Here is a 24,027-nt window from a genome sequence, read left to right as displayed (position 1 = left end):
ATGAATTTTGGTTGCCGGCGATGTACTGTTGGTGTAAACACTACTTTGGTCCACAATCAAGTTATAGAGGTCTTATGAATACTTTTTCAAGGCACTGTACTTTTCTTTCAAGTCACATTCACTGAACGTTTGGCTCAGTGCTACCATCCACTTAGCGAATTTTGGCCAACTCATTAGGAACCAGCCAAAATTTGTATAATATATTTCCTTAAGACCCCTTTCACACTGGGCGGTTTTCAGGTGCTTTAGCGCTGGAAATAGCCCTGCATAAGCGCTTGAAAAAAACCTTTTATTCATTCAAGTGTGACTTTTCACATTGGGGTGGTGCGCTTGTGGGACGTTCCGAAAAGTCCTGCAAGCAGCATCATTGGGGAGCGGTTCAGGAGCGCTGCGTTTAGATACGCCCTGTCTATTGGAATGAATGGGCAGTGCTTTTGAAAACGTCCTGCCCATTGGAATGAATGGGCAGCGCTTCTGAAAACGCCCTGCCCATTGAAATGATTGGGCAGTGCTTCTGAAGACGCCTGCCCATTGGAATGAATGGACAGTGCTTCTGAACCGCCTGAAAAGTGCATGCGAAGTGCCACAGCACGGGCATTTTTAACTTCTTCTTTGGGGTTAAAAGCATCCCGCTTTAACAGCACCGCTCGTTTTAACATGGCTCCTGTGTGAAAGAACCTCTTACTCTTTCCGCAGTACACTAGTAAAGTAAACACTCTTGTCGCTTGTTGACCTGTGGCCAGGCTGGTCCTCACTTCCTGTGGTTGAGGACTGGAAGTAAAGCCACAGACAGCAATAAACTGGACTAGGGTCACACCCTTCTCCAAACCAAGTCTCATTTTCCTGGGGAATTCCTGTCAGGTCCTAAGGAGGAAGAAGGGTGTTCTAAAAGCAGTCAGACCCACAATAAACAGACCAGAGTCCACCCAAGGAGGTCCTACAGACTGAGAAGGAGAGGGCAGGACCCGTTAGAAATAGTCTGCCAGTTTTTTTTTTCTGTACCACCCCCTATGACGCCGTGTAATATAATACACATGCCTCGCTCATCCTTCCATTCGCTATATCGTTAAATGAGAGCATGGCTCCTTTCAGGCCTGCTCCCCTTGTGTGTCTCTCATGACAAGTCTCCTGAGTCGGCACTTTCCGTATATTGTGTAGTAGTGAGGTTCGGCTGGAGGAGGATTCGGCTGGGTGTAGCTGCGCCTCTCATACATCCATATTTACACACAGGCTCGGGGCCGCCGGAGACAGGGAGCCTCAGAGACTTCTTCCTCCCCCTCCTCCTCCTCCTCCTCCCAGCGCCGCTGCTGAAGATGGCACTGCAACTTCTAGGAGCCGCCTGGATCCTACTTCATGTCATGTCACCGCTGGGTAAGTCATGGGCTGCCCCCTCCGCTCAGGCTTTAGCTCTATACATGGGCAGGGTTATGTGCTGGCTACAGGATAGCACATCACTTCTGTAGTGCAGTACAAGGTTTGTGTTTATTTGGTGTGGAGTGAGTGACCACAGACTTCTGGGGACAGCAGCGTCGCCTGGAGACACATAAATAGGACATCTCGGTTCTGCCGAGCATCATGTTTTCTTCTGTGGAGGGGCGATGGTGGCAAATGCACTTCTTAGGGGTTGACAGTAAAGATCAGGACAGGTTTATATAGCTGTGGGAGGATGTTTACAATGAAGTTAAGGATGGGTATATGTAGCTGGGGGGTGACAATAGAGATCAGGACAGGTTTATGGGGGGGGGGGGGGGCAGTAGAGATTGGAACAGACTTATGTAGTTGGGGGGTGACAATAGAGATCAGGACTGGTTTATGTAGCTTGGGGGGGGGGGGGCAGTAGAGATTGGAGCAGACTTATGTAGCTGGGGGGTGACACTAGAGATCAGGGGTTTATGTAGTGGGGGGAAGACATTGGAATTTGGGACAGGTCTATGTAGCTGTGACCATAGAGATCAGGACACAGGTTTACGTGGTGATGGAATGAAGATTGGGACAAGTTTACATAGGGGTGGGGGGAGGTTGGGGGGTCGGTGGCAGTAGAGATCAGGACAGGCATAGGTGAGGGCAGGACAATAGGGATAGGTTTACATAGCTTGGGGGGTGGGGAGACAGTAGAGATTGGAACAGACTTATGTAGCTGGGGGTGACAATAGAGATCAGGACTGGTTTGAGGGTATAATGACAGTAGAGATTGGGATAGGGCTGCAGCTTAACGATTATTTTCATAATCAATTAGTTGGCCGATTATTGTTCCGATTAATTAAATAACCTTCTAAAAAGTGTGGTGTATAATAAAAAAAGGCAATTTATTCTTATCCACTTCCCTACCTGCTCATAGTCATGTGACGTCCGCAGGTGGGATCTCCCATCCTGGGCGGGCGTCACATGACATCCTCAGCTTGTCGGCGGTATAGGGGGCATGCGCGTGCCGCGTTGCTCGGAAGCTGATGCGCTGCCCGGTGACAGAACAGGAATGCGGATCTGTGTGTGTATACACACAGATCCACGTCCTGTAGGGGAGAGGAGACCGATCGTGTGTTCCTAGTATATAGGAACACCAATCGATCTCCTCCACTTAGTCAGTCCTCTCCCCTCACAGTTAGAATCACTCCCTAGGTAACACATTTAACCCTTTGATCGCCCCCTAGTGTTAATTCCTTCCCTGCCAGGGACTTTTATACAGTAATCAAAGCATATTTTTAGCACTGATCGCTGTATAAGTGTCATTGGTCCCAAAATAGTGTCCGACCTGTCTGCCGCAATGTCACAGTCATGATAAAAATCGCAGATTACCGCCATTTCTAGTAAAAAAAATAATAATAATAAAAATGCCATAAATCTATTCCCTATTTTGTAGGCACTATAACGTTTGCGCAAACCAATGTACGCTTATTGCAATTATTTTTTATTTATTTTTTACCATAAATATGTAGAAAAATATATATCGACCTAAACTAAGGGAAAAAAAATGGGATATTTATTGTAACAAAAAGTAAAAAAAAAATTTTATAGCGCAAAAAATAAAAATCGCGCAGGTGATCAAATACCCCCAAAAGAAATCTCTATTTGTGGGGAACAAAATGATAATTTATTTGGGTACAGTGTTACATGACCGCGCAATTGTCATTCAAAATTTTACAGCGCTGAAAGCTGAAAATTGGCGTGGGCAGGAAGGAGGTGAAAAGACCCTATACTGAAGTGGTTAAATATCTGTATGCAAGCATCTTCTTTGGCGTGGTGTGGGAATAGTGTATACACTACTCCTACATTGCCCCTGCCCATTGAATTGAATGGGCAGCGTGTTTGGAAGCGCTGCAACATGGGCGCTTTTAACCATTTATTTCGTGTGGGCACTTTACCGTTAACGGACCCCCCGCCCCAGGGTGAAAGCAGCCTAAAAGCAAGTGAAATTTTCAAATGACATTCTTTCATTCAGCAAATGTACAAAGATTTTTCGTATGAATATACTCGTCTGCAGTTTGCTTTTGATCCATTTCTGCAGTGCTTTTAGCATGTTTGCACACACGATTTTGCTGTGATTTGCATTTTGTATTTTGGCCAGTCTGTTGTTTGGCAGATTAAAAAACGCAAATTGCTGCAAAAACACACTACATGCTTTTCTGCAGCTTCTCCATTGAAGTCTATTGAACCAAAAAGGCCAAAAAAGGACCGTTTTGCATTGAAAAAAGTTCCTGACCTTCTCCAAATACGCAGCGGCTGAAAAAAGCATAGATGTGAACGTGTCCCATAGGAAACGATGTGAAATGATCTGTAGTGCACTTATTCAAATAAATAAATATACCCAGAAGTAGGATATATGGGCATTTTAACTAGGAGTCAGACATAAAGCTATATGAAGGGTGGAGGGGAGATAAAAATATTTTATATTATAGCAGTACTGAAAGCTGAGACTTTTCATGGATATGATCATTTTAAAAATAATGCACAATACTGGTAAAAATGTACTTTAAGACCCCTTTCACACAGGAGGCATTTTCAGGCGCTATAGCCCAGTGTTAAAGCCAGAGTGCTTTCAAACTAGGGCGCTGCGCTGGCAGGGCGTCCAAAAAAGTCCTGCAAGCAGCTTCTTTGAGGCTCCTAAAGCACCCCTGCCCATTGCAGTCAATGGTTAGCGTCACCGAAGCACCTAAAAGGAGCAGTGCTTTTAACCCTTGATTCGATCGCTAGCAGTGGTTAAAAGCACCCTGGTGGCACCTGAAAAGCGGCGCTAAAACTAGCGGCGCTTTACCGCTAACGACCCCGCTCTTGCAGTGTGAAAGGGCTCTAAGGCCTTATATTACCTCCAGTCTATCAGCCTCTACCTTCTCTGGGTTCAGATGCTGATCTTCCCCGCATACAGTCTTTAACCACTTCAGTACCAGGCACTTACCCCCCTTCCTGCCCAAGCCAATTTTCACCTTTCTATGCTGTCGCTGTTTAAATGACAATTGTGCGGTCATGCCACACTGTACCCAAACAGAATTTTTATAATTTTGTTCCCACAAATAGAGCTTTCGTTTGGTGGTATTTGATCATCTCTGGGGTTTTTATTTTTTGCTAAACATTAAAAAAACGACAATTTTGAAAAAAATAAGTTTTTGCTTTTGTTTCTGTTATAACATTTTTGTCAATAAGTAAGTTTTCTCCTGTGCTGATGGGTACTGATAAGGCGGCACCAATGAGCGGGCACTGACGGGCACTGATGGGTGGCACTGATAGGCAGCACTGATGGGCACTGATAGGCGACACTGATGAACACTGAAAGGCTGCAAAGATGGGCACCTATGGGTGGCACTGATAGGCGGCACTGATGAGCATTGATATGTGGCACTGATGGTCACTGATTTGCAGTACTGATATGTGGCACTGATAGGCATCCCTGGTGGCACTGGCAGTGGTAGGCATTGTGAGTGGGCACTGATTGGCAGCTGCCTTGGCACAGATTTGCATTTCCGTGGTGGTCTAGGGGGGCATACCTGGTGGTCCAGTGTGGATGGCCATCCTGGTGGTCCTGGGCGGCATGATGGTGGTCCTGGGCGGGATCCGAGGGGGGGCTGCGCTGATAAACAATTAGCACAGACCCCCCCCTGTCAGGAGAGCAGCCAATTGGCTATCCTCTACTTGCGCCTGTCAGACGCGAGTGAAGAAAAGCCGATCAACGGCTCTTCCTGTTTACATCATGATTGGACATGGCTGATCATGTGGTAAAGAGCCTCTGCTGGAGGCTCTTTACCGAGATTTGGTGTAGCGGTGTGTCAGACTGACACACCGCACTACCAATCGCCGCGATGCGTGCCCCCATGGGTGCGCGGTGGCTGTTATCCTGCTGGACATCATATGACGTCCAGTCAGGATAACGGAACCACCGCCCGGCCGTCATTCTGCTATAGGCCAGACGAGAAGTGGTTAAAGTAATTTTATTTATTTATTTTTTAAACAACAAACATGTTACTGCTCTGTGTAATGGTTTTGCACAGAGCAGCCCTGATTCTTTAAAAAAAACTTCTGCCTTTAGAACCAATCACTTCCTGCCGAGAACTACATGTCCCATGAGGCATTGCTCCTCACACATTCACAAGTTTTCAGGCACTTACTGTCATATATGAATGGTATACTGAGCTGTATGTGTGCTGCACTGTATTTTCATGACATGTAAACAAATAATGCATTCTGTATGCAGGCCAACTAATCGGCTGGCTGATTAATCGATTATGAAAATAGTTGACAACTGTTTTAATAATCAATTCATTGTCGATTAATCGATTCATTGTTTCGGCCCTAGATTGGGACAGGTCTACGTAGCTGGGGGGTGACAATAGACATCTGAGCAGATTTATGTAGCTGCGGGTGGTGACAGTAGAAATCAGGATAAGTTTACATTGTGGTGGAGGAGGGTCAGTAGAGATCAGAACAGGCATAGCTGGGACAGGACAATAGAGATCGGGATAGCTGGGGATCACAGTGAAGATTGGACCAGGTTTACTTTAGCTGGGGGTTGACAATAAAGATCAGAACTGGATTTCATAGCTAGGGGGTGTCAGTGGAGATTGGGACAGCTCTGCTCTACGTAGCTGTGTGTGGGGGGTGACAATAGAGATCTGTACATATTTACATAGCGGGGGGGGGGGAGGTTGACAGAGATTGGAGCAAGTGTACATAGCACTGGAGGGGGTCAGTAGATATCAGAACAGACATAGCTGGGGGCAGGACAGTGGAGATCGGGATAGCTGTGGGGTGACAGTAGAGATCCAGACTGGTTTTCGTAGCTGGGGGGTGACAGATTGGGACAGGTCGCTGGGGGCAGGACAACTGGTTTACATAGCTGGGGGTGCGACAGTGGAAATTAGCACAGGTTTACATAGCTCGGGGGGGGGGGGGGGTTGACAGTCGAGATCTAGACAGATTTATATAGCTGGGGGTGGTGACAGTAGAGATCAGGACAGGTTTATATAAGGGGGGGGGGGTTGAGTTGTCGGGAGAGATTGGGACAGGTCTATGTAGCTTTATGTAGCTGGGGGTGGTGACAGTAGCGATTAGGACAAGTTTACATGGAGGTAGGTGTGACAGTGGGGATCAACACAAGTTTATGTAGCTCTGGGGGTGACAATAGAGATCAGGACAGGTTTATGTAGCTAGAGGGATGATGATGGAGATGGGGACAGGTTTTTATAGCTTGTAGGGGTGACGATCAGGGCAGGTTTACGTAGCTGGAGGGCTGACAATAGAGACAGTTTTATATTGCTCAGGGGGAGACAATAGAGATTAGGACAAATTTATGTAGCTGGCCGACTGACAGTTGTGAAGGGATGGTCCATAGACCTGACCTGGGTATAAATAGCCGATTTGGTCTTTATATGTTTGAGGTAATGGATTTGATGGTGGTGGATATCCCTTGGTAGGAAGGGAGGAAGAACATATACTCACCTTACACCCAGTTTCTGTACTGGACAGGGTAATGTCATGATCCTTGAACCAGTACTGGGCATTATCAGAAAGAGCTCATGCAAGGCTGCCTTCTTACTTTCAGTAGAAGTTTGGTTTAAAGTTGGGGTCACACTGGTAATTCTGCCACTGGCAACATTAAAACATTAAAGCGGTAGTAACCTGCAAGGCAATGTGCTAGAATGCATCACATCCTAGCACATTATTTGAAACTTAACTTAGAACAAAGCCCCCCAGTGGCGCACTGTCAGCTGAAGGCACTTCCATCTTCACCTGGTCTTCCTTTCGGGTCCGCGGACTAAAGCTGTGAGTGGCTGGAGTTGCAATGACATCACTCCCACACATGCATACCAAAGCTGCTGAGGCAGGGTTATAATAATGGATTGTAGGCGAGGACAACGCTGTGACTAAAAAGAGTAAACACTTTTGTGATAGGCTACTTTCACACTGAGGCAGTTTTTAGGCGTTTCAGCGCTTAAAATAGCACCTGTAAAGCCCCTGAAAACTGCCTCTCATGCCCATGGGGCAGTGCGCTTGCAGGACCGGAAAAAAAAGTCCTGCAAGCAGCATCTTGGGGGCAGTGTATACATTGCTCCTACACCGCCCATTGGAATGAATAGGCAGCGCTTCGGAAGCGCCTGAAAAGCGATTTTGGGAGCACCGCAACACTGGCACTTTTAACCCCGCTAGCGGAGGTTAAAAGCTCCCCGCTAGCGCCCAAAAAGCTAACCGCCACCTCGGTGTGAAAGCAGCCATAGTAAAAAGTATTATTTCTATACTGTCACTATATCACTGTGCTTAAAAACAATAAGCTACCCCCAGAACACTCCAGTCAGCGCTCTCCAATGGCTGATCGTGTTGATATGGAACCATTCAGCAGACCCTTTTTGGTCATGACCCTTCCACAGAAGCTGACGGCCAGCTTCTGTCGGACCGGCGGCTGTACACATGGGCCGAATGTCACCCAACATTCGACCCATGTGTATTGGCCTTTACCTGCTCGGTGTAATGGCTTTGCACAGAACAGCCCCGATCCTCCTCTTCTCTGAGCCCCCACCGGTGCTTCTGGCTCCCCTCCCCCCGCTAAGTGCCCCCATAGCAAGCCGCTTGTATGTCCATTGATGCACAGAACAGGGCTCAGCTGTATGCTCCACGCCCTCCTCGTTAGCTCTGAATAACAAATGGCTCCCGTGTTTGAGCCAATGAGGTGGGAGAGAGCCGGGAGAGCAGCTGCTCTCATGCACATCATAGCTGGTTCCAGATCGGTCTCAGGTAATTAGGGAGGAGCTGAATTTAGAAGGTTTTTTACCTTCATGCATGGAATGTATAAAGGTAAAAAAAAACCTTCAGCCTTTAGAACCACTTTAACGTGACTCAAAAACATAAAGTGTAACTATGGGGAAAATAACAAATAACATGATATGATACAATCTGTCATTAGCATTAACACAGTATTATTTGTTTACCTGTCTCCCCCCTGTAACATGGTTTTATTGCCTATTTATCCTGCCATTAGATTTTTCGTTTTTTTTCCCACTTTCTATAACAGACCACCTGTTTGGCAGAAGTGCCTGTTCCAGGCTCATTTACACACGTGCATGTGGAGCTGCGTTACAGGTAGCTGGTAAGGATGAGCTCTGGCGTGTTCGCATGCTCCATGTGCAGATCCCGCGAGGAAATCGGCGCAGCACTCCGCTAACCACAGGCAGTGAGACATTGTCCCCATACGCGGCTGCAGAGATCGGGAAATGTCTCACTGCCTGTGATTAGCGCAGCGCTGCGCCGACTTGCTGGCAGGCTCTGCCAGGAAGGCTCTGCAGGCGAACACGCCAGAGCTCATCCCTAGTAGCTGGTGTTAGTCAATAGAGATGCATGGACAGGTGAATTGCTGCAAACACAGACAGCGTGTGTCTGCAGTGGGCACCCATCCCTGCATGCATCTCAGACTCGGTGTGTGGTTGAGTTTGGACAGTTGCTAAATCTCCATTGACTGACACGGGCCACTTGCACGCAGCTCCAGATGCATGAACAAACAGCTCTTCACACTGTACAGACCTCTGCGCCCTGTGAATGAGCCTTTAAGCAGAATGAATCCCTCTTATCCTTCACAGCTGAAGACAATGCCATCTTGTCCTCTGCTTGGATTTTCAGTTGCTATGGTGCGGTTTATGATCAGCTATGATACCAGCCATTTGAGGGTTCAAAAAATCGTTTGATAGCTGACACAGCTGTTGGTCTTTGTGATGATTGTCAACAAAAACACGCCTTGAATGTAACCATTTTGGTAAACAGTTTTGTAGGTTTCAGTGCCGGTTCACACTTGTGCGATGCGAGAACCCTGCAAATCCACTGCAGGTTCCCGCATAGCACCCGACACCTGCCATATGCTAACTGCCGGGAAGTGTCATTATATGTTAACGACACCCCCATTTCAGCTCATGTATCGCACTGCGAACTGACAGTTCGGACATGAATGATTCTGGTCCGAACAGAAAAAAGGGTCCTCTGCGTGTTTGGACCAAATGCGGTGTGATATCAGCCATACTATCTGTCACTATCTGTATGGCAGACATCACATGTAATGTGAACAGCAGTTCCACATCTTAATTGCCCTGACAGTGAAAAAACCCCCTGTGCAGTTCAGGGTTAAAGAACTTCTCCAATCTCCCTGTATAGCATAGAATGCATTAAGGTGAAAAAATATATACCTTTACAACCCCTTTAACTGAAATTCTAAAAACCCTAACCCTTCACCTTATTCCATTTTGCTTGACATAAAACCCTAGAGTTAATCTTAAAATAAAGGTTTACATGAAGTTGAACTAACTCTTAACTTTACGAACACCCTCGGGACAATTTTAAAATGTTACATCAATAAGTACTATATTTTCTCAGCAATAAATGCTGAGAGTGACACCAAACATGATATCCATCATATTATTATGTCTAGTTACCACCCTGGTATAAATGGCATCATTTAGGAAATGTACGGTATTGCATTTTGTGGTAGAAGGCTTACCCTACCTATAATTATACGTGATGAAAATAACAGCATATGAACCCTTTCTAGAGAGAGAAAAACAAAAATGCAGGGCTTCTTGTTTTACCTACTATGACCTTTTTTCTCTTGTTCTTTAACAAAGATGTTTATTCGAGTTTTGAACAGTTTTTAACAGCACAGGATAATAGTGCAAAAGATTTTGAGTATGAGTAAAAGAGCAAAAAGGAGGTGTATAAATGGGCCACAAGCAACAAGGACAAATCAAAACAGAAAAGTCATTGCCATGACTGCAAACAGAATGAGTAACAGTGGATTGTGGGGATGTACTCAAGTAGGAGACAGCCCCACTGTGTGGGGTCTGCTCCGCCTATCAGAGAAATGCAGTCCACAACCTAGTGGTAAGAGTGGCTTCAACAGAACCTTTGTCTTCTTCATACAGATAATAAAAAGGACTGATTACCTTTGTACACAGAGACTTTTACCTTTGGGTTATACTGCCAACTGCAGTAAGATTGGACACTGAGCAATACAAAAAAAAAGATTGGGTTTTTAAAACAGCTTACCTGTAAAACCCTTTTTCTTTGACCTACATCACGGGACACAGGGCCATAGTAGTTACTATGTGGGTTATAGGCCACCTTCAAGTGATGGACACTGGCACGTCCTAAGACAAAGAGTCTGCTCCCTATATGACCCCTCCCACTACTGGAAGTACCTCAGTTTTGTAGAAAAGCAATACACGTGTATACCAAAACAAGGGAGTGACCTCTGTGTCCCGTGATGTACTTCACAGAAAAGGATTTTACAGGAAAGCTGTTTTAAAAATCCTATTTTCTTATCGTACATCATGGGACACAGAGCCATAGTAGTTACTATGTGGGATGTCCCATAGCAATGCCAACTGAAGGGAGGGAGACACAACAAAAATGGGGCACTAAGAGACTAGAGGACTTATACTGCACCTGCAGTACACTGCGTCCAAAGGTTATATCCTCATGACCATTTACATCTACTTGATAGAATCTGGTAAATGTTTGGACTGAAGACCAAGTTGCGGCCTTGCAGATCTGAGCCATGGAGGCTTGGTGATGCACTGCACTGCACTGAAGTACTAACAGCCCTGGTGGAGTGCGCTTTTAATATGAAAAGGAGGAATCTGAGCAATCACCTTTAAGTAGACATTGACTTCTCTCACCACATCAAGAAAATGTAGTGATTTTTTCTTCCAAAGAACAGGGTTCTGGAAAAATTAAGGTAGACCAATATCCTGGCTTAGATAAAAACCTGATACTAACTTTGGTAAAAAGTTAGGATGAGAATGCAATACTACCTTATCCTTGTGAACAATAAAAATATGGCACAAGAAAGAGCAGCCAAACTGATACCCTTCTTTCAGCAGAAAAAATTGTTTCCTTGCCAAAAAAGGACCAAGGGAATATGTTGTATCGGCCCAAAAAAACGCTGTTTTGTAATGCAGACAAAACTAAATTCAAATCCCAAGAGTTCAGGGGTTACCTAACCGGAGATTAAGCCGTGTTCCCCCATGAATAAAGTTATGTGCCAAAGAATGTGAAGCAAGTGGTCGTTGAAATAATACAGATAAGGCCGAGACCTGTCCTTAGAAAGGACTCAAGACCAGCTTTATTTCTCACCCCGTCTGCAGAAAAAACAAGTACTCTACCTTGACTTATTTTCTGGGGTGCAGCTCCTGGTTTCATACCAGCAGACATATGTTTCCCAGACTCTATAATATATAACCATGGAGGCCAGCTCTGCATTAACCACGGTAGAAAACTACCAAACCTGACAGTACACACTTCTTCAGAGTGTGGGTCTCAGTAGCCAAACCATTAAATTTAGTGTTTGTAAAGTAGGATGGAACTTTGAACCTTCAAACAGCGAGAAAAGGTCTGGCCTTGAAGGTAGGGTCCACGGGTCCCATACTGCCATCTCTACAATCTCTGCATACCAAGATTTCCTGGACCCCGCTGGGGGTCACAAGAGTCAACGACTTCCTTGCTCTGTGAAGAAGTCATGGACGCAGGCAGAATAGGAGGGAATGCATAAATCAGTGAGAACCGATTCCACAGGAATAGCAAGGTATCTGTTCCACATGCTAGTAGATCCTTTATTCTTGACACAAAGTTGTTGATTTCTTTGTTGAACCTGGACATAAACAGATCTATGTCTGGGCCCCTTTGGGGATTAATATAGGCCATTGCTGTGGCATAGACGGATTGAATCCTGGCAGGACAATACCTTAAGCTGAACGTTCAGGCCCTCAGGACCAAGTGTTTGCCTGAATTTCTAAAATGTTAATGGGAAAGATCATTTTACTATTTCAGATGTAACTTAAACAAGAATTTTCACCTTTGCAGATTTTTGGATGTTAACCATAAACTGAGGCTCCGGCGCACCCAGCCCACAGTACCTGGTATTTCCAGGTGGTCTTTCATCCGGGTACTAACCAGGCCTGTCCCTGCTTAGCCTCCAAGATCAGATGAGATCAGCGTTATCAGGATGATGTGGCTGTAGGCTTTGGAGTTAGACACATTGAGAATGTAGAGCTTGAACCCTTTGTTTAAGCCGATAGGATACTGTTTTGCAGCAGTCTAGAATGAGACTGAGCATAAGAAACTGCCTCAAATCTTTCCCAACAACCTCATGCAATGTTGAATAGGAGAAAATCATCTTGCTTCGACTACCTAAATCAGTTCCTTTATGGCGCTGATCTTTGCCTGTGGTACGAACACCCTTATCTGGATGTACCTATGATCAGACCCAAGTATTTTCTTCATGGTTTTAAAGAAGATTTCTCCTAGGTTGAGAATCCGACCTAGATATTCCAGGTAGTCGAATTTGGTGATCATACTTTGGTCTAAGCGGGCTACCGACTGGTCTATCAAGAATAGATTGACTAGGTAAACCACAATCGTTATACCTTGGGCCCTCAATCTGACTAGAAAAGGAGCCTGAACCTTTGTACTTGAGGTGCAGCAGCTAGACCAGAAAGCAGAGCTACACACTGAAAATTTATATTTTACACTTTGAAATTAGATATTACTAGTGAACGAGAGAGGGAATAGGCATATAGAGATAAGCATCTCTGACGATTGACGCCAGAAGTTCTCCTCCTTGTAGGATGGAGATAAGAGATTGGATTGACTTTGAAAAAAAAAAGATTATATTCAGGAATTGAATTGAGATCTTTTGAGATCCAGAATGTCCATTTGGATTTAACCAAACCCCAACCTCTACTCTCACATGAGGGCCACCATGAGCACTTTTTGCCAATGCTTGAGAGAAAGATTTCTTTATCTCTGGATTCATAGGAACGTTTTCATCTCAGAAAAACGAGGAAACGGAAACTCTTGGAACGCCAGTTTGTACGTTGGAGCTGTTGAGGAAGTCCCCCATTCGTCTTGACACTCCTTCTGCCAGATTCCTGAGAACTGCAGAAGAATTCCTTATTGAGCAATGGGGGCACCTCTTCATAAGGAGGCTACAGTATCTTGTAGGCTTCTGGTGTGCTAGTTCACACCAGACAAAGTTCCATTCAGTTCCGTGTGCTTTTTTTCTGTACTAAAAATGCATGCACAGTGTTTTCCATTTATTTCAATGGCTCTAGTTCACACCATGCAGTCAGTTTCCGGTCAGTTTGTGCACTGGGAACTGACTGCATGGTGTGAACTAGAGTCTACATGAAAAACACTGTGCATGCATTTTTAGTACAGAAAAAAAGCACACGGAACTGAACGGAACTTTGTCTGGTGTGAACTAGCACTTAGGCAGGTTTGTTTATAGTCGTTTCTAGGCAGTTGAGTTTAGAGGCCTTTTTTGGAAAGCAAAAAAATTAGTTCAGACACTGAGTTTAGAGGCATTTCAAGCGGCTAAATGCGGTAACTCGCGTGTAGCTGTGTTTCGCTTACAGGAGTTTTTCATGTCATGTCATCTTGCCCATGCAACACATTTACTAGAAGCTGGGCTTTGTTTAATTGTAAGTGCTATTAGTTATGTCATTAATCTCAATGTACACAATGTAAGTCTTCAGAAATGCAGGAACATAGGGTATGCAAAGCGTTCTCTGATTGGACGAGGTGAATTGTATGATGTCACCATCCTGCCTCTAACGCTCATCCAATCAGAGAATGCTTTAAATTCATTCAAAAAATGCAAGCTGCTTTTATAAAGTGATTGTAAAGTCCCTTTAAAAAAATAAAATAAAAAAATGTTATACTTATCTGCTCTGTGCAGTGGATTTGCACAGTGTAGCCCCGATCCTCCTCTTCCCAGGTCCCTCTTTGCTGCTCATGGCCCCTCCCTCCAGTTGAGTGCCCCCACAGAAAGCAGATTGCTATGGGGGCACCTGAGCGGAGCTGCAGTTTTGTGTGTCCATTCAGACATGGAGCTGCGGTTTGGCCCCGGCCCCTCTCTCTCCTGATTGCCAATGGCGCTGCTGCTGTGTGTCAGCCAATCAGGAGGGAAAGTCCCGGATGGCCGAGGAACTCGTGGATATTGCTGGATAGAGTTCTCTGAGGGGAGAAGTGACAGATCATCTGTTCAAACAAAGTATGAACAGTGATCTGTCATCTCCCCTAGTCAGTCCCCTCCCCCCTTCAGTTAGGAAACACACAATTAACCCCTTAATCGCCCCCTAGGGTTAACCCCTACACTGCCAGTGACATGTTTACCGTAATCAATGCATTTTTATAGCACTGATCGCTGTATTAATGCCAATGGTCCCAAAAATGTGTCAAAATTGTCCGATGTGTCTCCGGCATAATGTAGCAGTCACAATAAAAATCGCAGATCGCCACCATTACCAGTAACAAAAAAAATAATAAAAATGCTATAAATCTATCCCCTATTTTGCAGGCGCTATAACTTTTTCACAAACCAATCAATATACGCTTATTGCGATTTATTTATTTATTTATTTATTTATTTCTTTTTCCCAAAAATATGTAGATGAATACATATCGGCCTAAACTGAGGAAAAAAGTTTTTTTAATATATATATATATATATATATATATATATATATTTTGGGGGGATATATATTATAGCAAAAAGTAAAAACAATGCGTTTTTTTGTTTACAGCGCAAAAAATAAAAATTGCAGAGGTGATCAAATACCACCAAAAGAAAACTATGTGGGGAAAAAAAGGACGTAAATTTTGTTTGGGTGCAACGTCGCACGACCGCGCAATTGTCAGTTAAAGTGTCGCAGTGCCGAATCGCAAAAAGTGCTCTGGTCAGGAAGGGGGTAAAATCTTCCGGGGGGTGAAATGGTTAAATCAAACATTCTCATGAATAAATCTTCACTGTCACTTTTTTTATGTCCATTAGGATATATTTAGGGGAATCTCTGTCTTCATGCAGGTTTTTGCAGTCATAATACTCTCTACTAAACCCTGTTTTGCACTTAGGAAAAAAGTGATTAGTCAGGCATCTTTTTTCCCATATAATGGAGGCATGTTTTTCTGAATAACTGATAAATACTTTACATTTGAAAAATACAAATAGTCTGCAGAACCTTGACATGGGAGAGACTTTAAGTGTTTACGCTAGCAGTCATAAGACGGGTATGAGGTGAAAGCTAGTAGAGTTAGAACACCCAGGCAGTAAGAAAAAACAGACTCTTAGTGTCTCTGAAATCTATCTATAATTTTAAGATTTCTCCATGTATTAATAATAAATCTTTTTTGAAATTTGAAGTGCATGTTACTGCTCGCTGAGATTTTCCATGTTATAGGGCAAGCTGTAAGTCCTTGTTCACACCGGTGCAATGTCACGCAATTTGACAGTTCCAAATCTCATGACAAGTCGCACCCCATTTCCAGCAATGGAACCATTCAGATTGTCCCGACTCATGCTGCAGCGAATTTGAAAAAAGTTCCTGCACTACTTTTTCAAATTTCATTGTGACTTGCATAGACTTCAAATGAAGTCGCAAGCCACGCTGAAGGTGCAAATAGCACTGATCTGTTGCTTTAACCACTTGGGATCCGCGCTATTGCAAAATGACGGCAACAGCGCGGACCCACATTTCCGGGACTATGTCTATTGACGTCGTCCCGGATACGAGCGGCCTGCGCGCCCCCTGAGGGGCGCGCGCGGCGCGCTCTGTGATCGGCGAGTCCGTGAGACTCGCCTGATCACCGATCCGTGTAAGGGGTCGATCCCGACCCCTTATCACGTGATCAGCTGTCAGCCAATGACAGCTGATCATGTGATAAAACGGAGCCGGTAATCGGCTAGTATTCCTCCTCGCGCTGACAGCGCGAGGAGAAAAAAAAAAAGCCGATCGCCGGCGGCCGTGTTCGGGACATCAGTCCCGATCACGGCCAGCAATTTAAGCGGACACCTGCCCCCTGCCAGTGCCCACCTGCCACCCGCAGTGCCATCCTGAAATAAAGTAAGTGCCCCCCTGTCAGTGCCACCCAGCAGTGCCCATAGTGCCCACAGTGCCACCCAGCAGTGCCCACAGTGCCACCCAGCAGTGCCCACAGTGCCACCCACAGTGCCACCCAGCAGTGCCACCCACAGTGCCACCCAAAATCTGCCTCAAAGGTGCTGCACCCCAGTGCCGCCCATCAGTGCCCAGCAGTGCCGCCCATCAGTGCCCAGCAGTGCCGCCCATCAGTGCCCAGCAGTGCCACCTATCAGAGCCACCTATCAGTGCCACCTATCAGTGCCCATCAGTCCCATCTATCTGTGGTACCTATCAGTGCCCATCCGTGCCACCCATCCGTGCCACTTATCCGTGCCACCCATCCATGCCATCTTATCTGTGCCCATCTTTGCCCATCAGTGCCGCCTTATCTGTGCCCATCGGTGCCGCCTTATCTGTGCCTATTAGGGCCGCCTTAACTATGCCTATCAGTGCCCACCAGTGCAGCCTATCAGTGCCCACCAATGCAGCCCATCAGTGCCCACCAATGCAGCCCATCAGTGCCCACCAATGCAGCCTATCAGTGCCGCCTAATCAGCGCACTTCAATGAAGGAGAAAAATGACCCGTTTGCAAAATTTTATAACAAACTATTAAAACATGATTTTTTTTTTTTGCATCTTTTTTTGTTTGTTTAGCAAAAAATAAAACTCCGAGCTGTAACTAAATACCACCAAAAGAAAGCTCTATTTGTGGGAAAAAAATGATAAAAATTTCATTTGGGTACAGTGTTGTATGACCGCGTAATTGTCACTCAAAGTGCATCAGCGCTGAAAGCTGAAAATTGGTCTGGGACTGAGGGGGGTTTAAGTGCCCAGTAAGCAAGTGGTTAAAAACGTGCTGAAGTAGCGCAATTTCAAAGCTGCACTGGTGTGAATCAGGGCTAAATGATGGAGCTAAACCTTCTCTCTTTTTTTTTTTTCAAAAGATGGTAGATAAATGTCTGGAGCCATTTTGGCCCAGGCACGGTCTCGTACAGTAAAACCCTAACTGTATGATATCATAATGTACTATAAACAATTACCATCTTTTTCAAATAAAGTACTTGTTTTTGCCTTTTTCATCTTATGTTGCACCTCAATGCAGGTTTCCTCGTGGTGACAGCAATGGTCCATGCCTGCGTAATGACTTTTAAAGCCCCCACTTGTCTTCATTGAGAGAGGGTAACAACACAAGCACAATTGGGGCACAGAGACAAATCATTCTTTGGCTTTTTTCAATAACCCTGTAGATTACTAACATCTAAGCATCTGCTTCTACTTATATTTTCACAAACTGCACCTTGCATTCATATCAATTGCGGTGGGGCGGCCATGGCAATAAAGTTATGTGAAGGAAAAAAAAACATTTGATGCGCTGCAATATTTTTTTCACTTTAAGAACTCTAGGTAAGCCAGCATAGGGTTGAGCTGCGTGAATATCAAGATAAATGTGTACAGTGGATGGTCACGTAATGAGGGGCAGAGCTATGTAAGACAAGTGTACACACAGCTGGAAACATAAAGGCTAATTCACAGGAATTTGTATTTACTTAGTTTTGTCATTTCTGGTGCAGGAAAAAATCCTGATTATGGATAATACCTGTACAAAGATGCCTGCCATGCCATCTGGGGAGATAAGAAGAATAGGATGTTGTCTGGAAGACTATTGTAATCTCACTGAAAATGAATAAATACCATAAATATGACCATATTTATCGGCGGATTTAAGAGGGAAGTTTCAGGAAAAAAACTTAAATTTTAAATAAGGAAATTTGAAGCAAAATAAGGGTCAGTGCCCATCTAGAGCCTCACCATTGCCATCAACTCAGCCTGATCAATGCCCATCTGTAGCCTCACAAGTGCCATCAATGCAGCCTGATCAATGCCCATCTGCAGCCTCACAAGTGCCATCAATGCAGCTGTCTCATCAGTCCACATCAATGCAGCTGTCTCATCAGTCCACATCAATGCAGCAGCCTCATCAGTCCACATCAATGCAGCAGCTCCACCATTGCCATCAATGCAGCAGCCCCACCATTGCCATCAATGCAGCAGCCTCGCCATTGCCTTCAATGCAGCAGCCTCGCCATTGCCAACAGTGCAGCCTGATTGCTGCCCATCTGCAGCCTAGAGGGGACAGGGAGGGTGGCGGGACGAGCACTGACAGATTACATACAGTGAGAATCTCGTGTGATAGACAGAACAGTGCTCCAATGGCGGCCCAGGAGATGGGACTTCCTATTGCAGAGGCCATCAAGTCCTCTGAGGCAGCTAAAATTGAAATATTGGTGTATAACACACCCGCGCTATTTGCACCCGATTTTCATGGTGAAAAAGTGAGTGTTATACGCCAATAAATACAGTAATTATGAACGATACGTGCTCTTATGGAAGCTGCCACCGCTTTCAAGGTACAGGCTTCAAAGTTGCCATCCTTATATTCACTTCATTACCTAGTAAATCACTGACCTGGAAGAAACATGTACATTGCAGACACTTGATAAACACATACTTGTTTCAGGTCAGTGTAAGTAGCAATGAGCCAGCATAAGCATTACAGCCTTGGAGCCTGTTCCCCCTAAACAAGTAATCCGTATGTTTACTGGTTCTTTTAACCGCTTTTGTACTGCCGTAGTCTAAAAATGGCAAAATGGTGGATGGTTATTTACCCAGTACCGATTTATAAACTGTGCAGGTTAAGTCACCATTGGGCAGCTGCTGCACCCCTTAATGTCTGTGAATTGAGCCGTTCTTGGAAAAGAAAGTGATATAAAATTTATTTGGGTGCAGTTTTGCTTGATTAAGCAGTTGTCAAAGTATCACTTTTGGGCGATCTCTGAAAACCTTCTCAAGAGAAGCATATCTTGCCTCCACCTAACAATGGTATATTTGTTTTCTCTATCAGTTATTACCTTTTGTATCACTTGACCCTCCATTTGTTTTGTTTTTTAAATCTTTATTTAGAAACAGTTTAGTGAAGGAATACATACAAATCAGATATACATGAACCGTATTGATTTAGGCATATGTCAAGAAACACATAGACATGCATAACCTGTCTAAGGAAATGAGAACATAGTAAAATATGTAGAACCTATGCCTTGCTTTAGGCTAGTGCCTGTAACTGTTTCCTATACCCATATCAGCTCTGCCTTTTATGAACAATAACTGTAACATAGGTTTTTACTAGCCCAAGGAGGGGAACCGGCCCAAAGCCAGCTCTGTCCCTCCCAGGGTATGTGCAAGGTTGAGAGCGCAGAGGGCGTCCCTCCAGCGGCGAGTCCAGGAGAGGGGGGGCCATACTGCCTCCATCTTCCTCTTCCGGCTCGCTACTCCAGCAGGGCAAACGTTCAATGGTCCCTTCATTTTGGGAGGAGGGAACAGAGGACCCCCCCCATCAAGGAGGGTTACCCTCCCCCCAGCCAGCCAATGCAGCTTAGCTAGTGCACAGGCAACACAGCTAACAACTACATCTCAGTATCAGGGAGGGCATTATGTAGTTAAAGGCGTACACAATAATGAAATAGAGAGAAGAAGAAAGGGAAAAGAGATTAGGGAGGGAGAGGGTAAGAGGGTAGGGGAGGGTAAAGGATAGGTGGATGGGGAAGGGAGATAGAGCATACTTGCGTTCTGAAGAAGTCTGATGGTTCCGCACTGGGCGAGTCACAGCAAGGGCTGGCCACTCCAGAGGGAGGGCGGGGTGATGGATGTCATTCACTGGGCAACAATGCCACTATCTATGCGAGATCTCAGGGATGGTTCTGCTAGCTCCAACAGAGCCAGGTCCAAGCTGGAGGATGTTCGATTAGTATCAGACACGTAGTCCGTCCAAGGTTTCCATATCATGTCAAACCGATCCCTCATGCCTCTGCACATCGCTATCCAGTGTTTGGCCTCTCTAATATCATTTACCTTTTTGATCTATTCCTCCCTTGAGGGAATTCTGGATTGCTTCCAGTAGATTGGAAGAAGGCGTTTAGCCGCATTTAATAGGTGTGGTAGAGCGCTTTTTTTGTATCTACCAATCGGAACCCGGGGGATGTGCAAGAGGTAGTTAGCTGGAGATAGTGGAATATCTAGGTCCAGGATTTATTTTATTTGAGATTGAATGACTGCCCAGTATGGTTTGATTCTAGGGCATTCCCACCAAATGTGTAGGAGTGTGACTTTGTGGCCACATTCCCTCCAGCACTGATCCGACAACGAGGGATAAATACGCACTGGATCCGCCGGTAGCCTGTACCAGTGTGACGTTATTTTGTAATTAATTTCTTGGGTTTTAGATTCCATGGAGCTTGAGTGAGTGAGTTTGTAAAGGTGGGACAGTTGAGTTGTAGAAAAGTCAAGCTGCAGGTCTCTCTCCCATACCCGTATATACGTTGGTCTAGTGTTTTCAGCGTCAGTACTTAGTAAGCGGTTCATTTCTGAAATCATGTGGGGGATTGGTTCATCTTCTACAAAAAGTTGTTCAAAGGGTGTGAGAGATGAGATGTCTCTTATTGAGTGGCCGTGCACCTCAAAAAAGTGGTGAAGTTGTCTATACCCCCAGAAGTTCATTTTGGAGCATTTATGCCTGGTCTGTAGATATTCATAGCTTACCAATTTACCATTGCTCATCAGTTTTTCGCAACTGCCGTTCCCATCATCCACCCAGGGACCAAAGAAGGCCATTTGTTCGCCTGGCGGGAACCATAGCAATCCCCCCAGCGGGGCTAGCAGGGACATAGGAGGGGATAAATTTAAAGTCTAATTTATTCTGTTTCAGGTTGAAAGAGCGTGCAGTGTTAGTGGGGAGGGATTATGTGATAGTCCCCTATGTTCCCGGGACAGTCAAGGTGCATAAGCTAGATTATTATTGATCAGCATTCAAGGGTGGGACGCCCGCTGAGGCTAGGTAATCTTGGATGGCAACAGACCTGGGTGTCTTGGTGTCTACGGGGGGTTCAGGGGATAGGTTATAAAGTTGAGTATAGTATTTTTGGAAACCTGAGGCAATTTTGGAGGACTGGACTGAAATGTCACCAGACGCGAACAAAGCTTTTGTATGTAAGTTTGAGCGTGTTTCTTGCGAAGGGCCCTTGCAAGCATATGGCCACATTTGTTGCCATGCTCATAATATTTGTGTGACTGGTGTCTGGCCTCTTTACGCATTTGTCGATCTAATAATCGCAAAAACAGGTCTCTCAACTTGGTCAGCCTCTTCCGTGCCTCAGGGCCTCCACTTTGTTTATGGTTAAGTTCTGCTTCTTGAAGGCCGTCAAAACCTTTGTGAAATCTGCTTGATGCATTTCTTTAATTTTGGAGCCTAGGGATGTTAGTACTCCCCTAACTACCGCTTTATGGCCCTCACTGAGTTCTGAAGAATTTTCTCTGAAATAATTAGTGATGACCTCTGGCACTTTGGCAGCCACCGCAGTATCGTCCAATAAGTTCTCATTTAATCTCCATGTCCATGCCTTATGGGAGCTGGATGGAAGTGCAAGGACCACTCCAACTGGTGCGTGGTCGGACAAAGTGATATTCCCAATGGACGCGGACTGCAGGAGCTCCAGTGGGAGGCTGTCAACATAAATGTGGTCTATGTGGGTATATATGTCATGGATGGCCGAGTAATAGCTGAAATCCCTACCAGAGGGGTGAAGAACCCTCCAGGTGTCAAGTAGGAGGTGTGTCTGAAGAGACTTGCGAAAGTGTTTGAGAAAAGCGTAGGAGCACGAGGGCCGGGCACTAGAGGTATCTAGTGAGAGGTCTGGGCTGACATTAAAGTCCCCACCAAGGATCACAAAGCCTTCCTTGAATTCTGTCAGTAAGTCAAGGGTGTTGTCTAAGAAGGTGATTTGGTTAGAGTAATGCCGCGTACACACGTAGCGGATTATCCGACGGACTTAGTCTGGCGGACTTCCCGCCAGACTGTCCGTCGGACTTTCCGAACGAGCTACTTGCCCACACACGGCACTTTTTCAGCGGACTAAAACGGCGTACTAAGTCCGCCGTACTATCCGCCCTACTTTTGAAATGAACGGACTCGCCCACACACGCGGAGGAAAGTCCGCTCATCTCGAGCGCGTCTCCAGGTAGGGGGGCCCGCGAAGGAGATGTCGCAGGCCCCGCCACCTGGTATGGACTTAAAGGGGAACCCCAACGCCGAAAAAATCGGCGTGGGGGTCCCCCCAGGTCCACATCAGACCCTTGTCCGAGCACGCTACCTGGCAGGCCACGAAAGGGGGGGACGAGCGAGCGTACCAGGCCGCGTGCCCTCAACATGGGGGGTGCCTTGGGGAGGCCCCCCCACCCCAAAGCACCTTGTCCCCATGTTGATGAGGACAAGGGCCTCTTCCCGACAACCCTGGCCATTGGTTGTCGGGGTCTGCGGGCGGGGGGCTTATCCCTTTAATAAGGGGGCCCCCGGATACCGGCCCCCCACCCTATGTGAATGAGTATGGGGTACAGTGTACCCCTAACCATTCACCTGTAAAATAAAGTACAAAAAAAACACAACACACAAGATAAAATAGTTTATTGCACAGCTCCGGGGGTCTTCCGTCTTCGGGGGTCTTCTCGTCGGACTCCTCCGCTATCTTCTTCTAGCTCTTTTGCTAGCGGAGGAGCCCGACTTTCTTCCTCGCCGCGGCCTCTTCTTCCGACTTCGGGGGTCTTGTCCCCCTCTTCGGTTCTTCTGCCGGGCCACCGCGCCTTTTTAAAGCTCTTTTACAGGTGGTGGCCCCGTCTTCTGTCGCCGCCGCCGCCTTCCGTTCTTCTTCTTCTTCTTCTTCTTCTTCTTCTCCTGGGGATGTTGACTTGACGCTCTCTCCGGCCGCAATGCCAGGGACACGCTGCGTGGCGACTTGTATAGGGACAAGGGGCGGGGTCATCGGTTGATGTCACATGGGTTGATGTCACATGGGTTGATGTCACATGGTGACCCCGCCCCCTTACAATGTCACAGTCCCGGAGGATGCTGGAACTGTCGCCATGTGACATCAACCCATGTGACATCAACCGATGATGCGAGTCCGGCGGGAAGATTGGAGTGCAAAACTTTCGGGTCAAAGTCCGCCGTACTTTCGGGTCAAAAAAGTATGCCAGAGGCTACACACTGGGGGATTGTCTGGCGGACTTCAGTTTGCCGGACTTTTCCACCCGCTTGTTTGATCGTGTGTACGCGGCATAAGGTGCATAAATGGAGGCGATCAAAAAAAGTAGCGGCCCTGTGGATCTATTCTGCTGTCTGTGTGCTGGAAAGGGCAGGTCTTGTCAATCACAATCGTAATGCCCTTGGATTTAGATGTAGGGGAGGTACTGTGAAACCATTGGTTGAATAGGTGGGTGGGTAGTCTAGGCAGGGAGTGGTGGGTGAAATGGGTTTCCTGTAGGAAAACCACTTGCGCCCCTAACTTCTTAAGTTCCCACCATAATTTGTTTTGTTTCCCTGGGGAGCAGAGGCCTCTTATGTTATAAGATATTACCTGAAGCGTAGCCATGGAAGGTCTGGAAAACAGGAGGGTTGCTAAAAGATTTGATTCGCCCGATGCAAGAACCGCAGCAAGATGATGCTCCTGGGATGAGAGGGAGGGAAAAGAGAGGGGTGGGGAGAGGTAAAAAGGAGGTAAAGAAAAGGCACAAAGAGTTAACTATTGAAACAGCAATAAC

At 45.9% G+C, this 24,027-nt stretch overlaps 1 protein-coding gene across 1 annotated transcript in view; it reads left to right on the top strand.

Annotated features, from left to right (window-relative positions):
• The first annotated feature begins 1,025 nt into the window (after positions 1-1,025).
• SHISA4 (shisa family member 4) overlaps positions 1,026-24,027 on the top strand; it is a 49,352-nt gene continuing 26,350 nt past the window's right edge. Inside the window, exon 1 of the mRNA XM_077481147.1 lies at positions 1,026-1,371. Coding sequence (XP_077337273.1) covers positions 1,071-1,371 — 301 coding nt within the window. The 5' untranslated portion in view covers positions 1,026-1,070. The remainder of the gene's footprint in view (positions 1,372-24,027) is intronic.

The sequence above is a fragment of the Lithobates pipiens genome, unplaced genomic scaffold, assembly GCF_037356315.1.
Source record: "Lithobates pipiens isolate NorthernLeopardFrog02 unplaced genomic scaffold, aLitPip1_a1.2 Scaffold_16, whole genome shotgun sequence".
Classification (NCBI taxonomy): domain Eukaryota; kingdom Metazoa; phylum Chordata; class Amphibia; order Anura; family Ranidae; genus Lithobates; species Lithobates pipiens.
The sequence above is the reverse complement of the archived record's forward strand: the minus strand, read 5'-3'. Positions and strand labels throughout refer to the sequence as shown.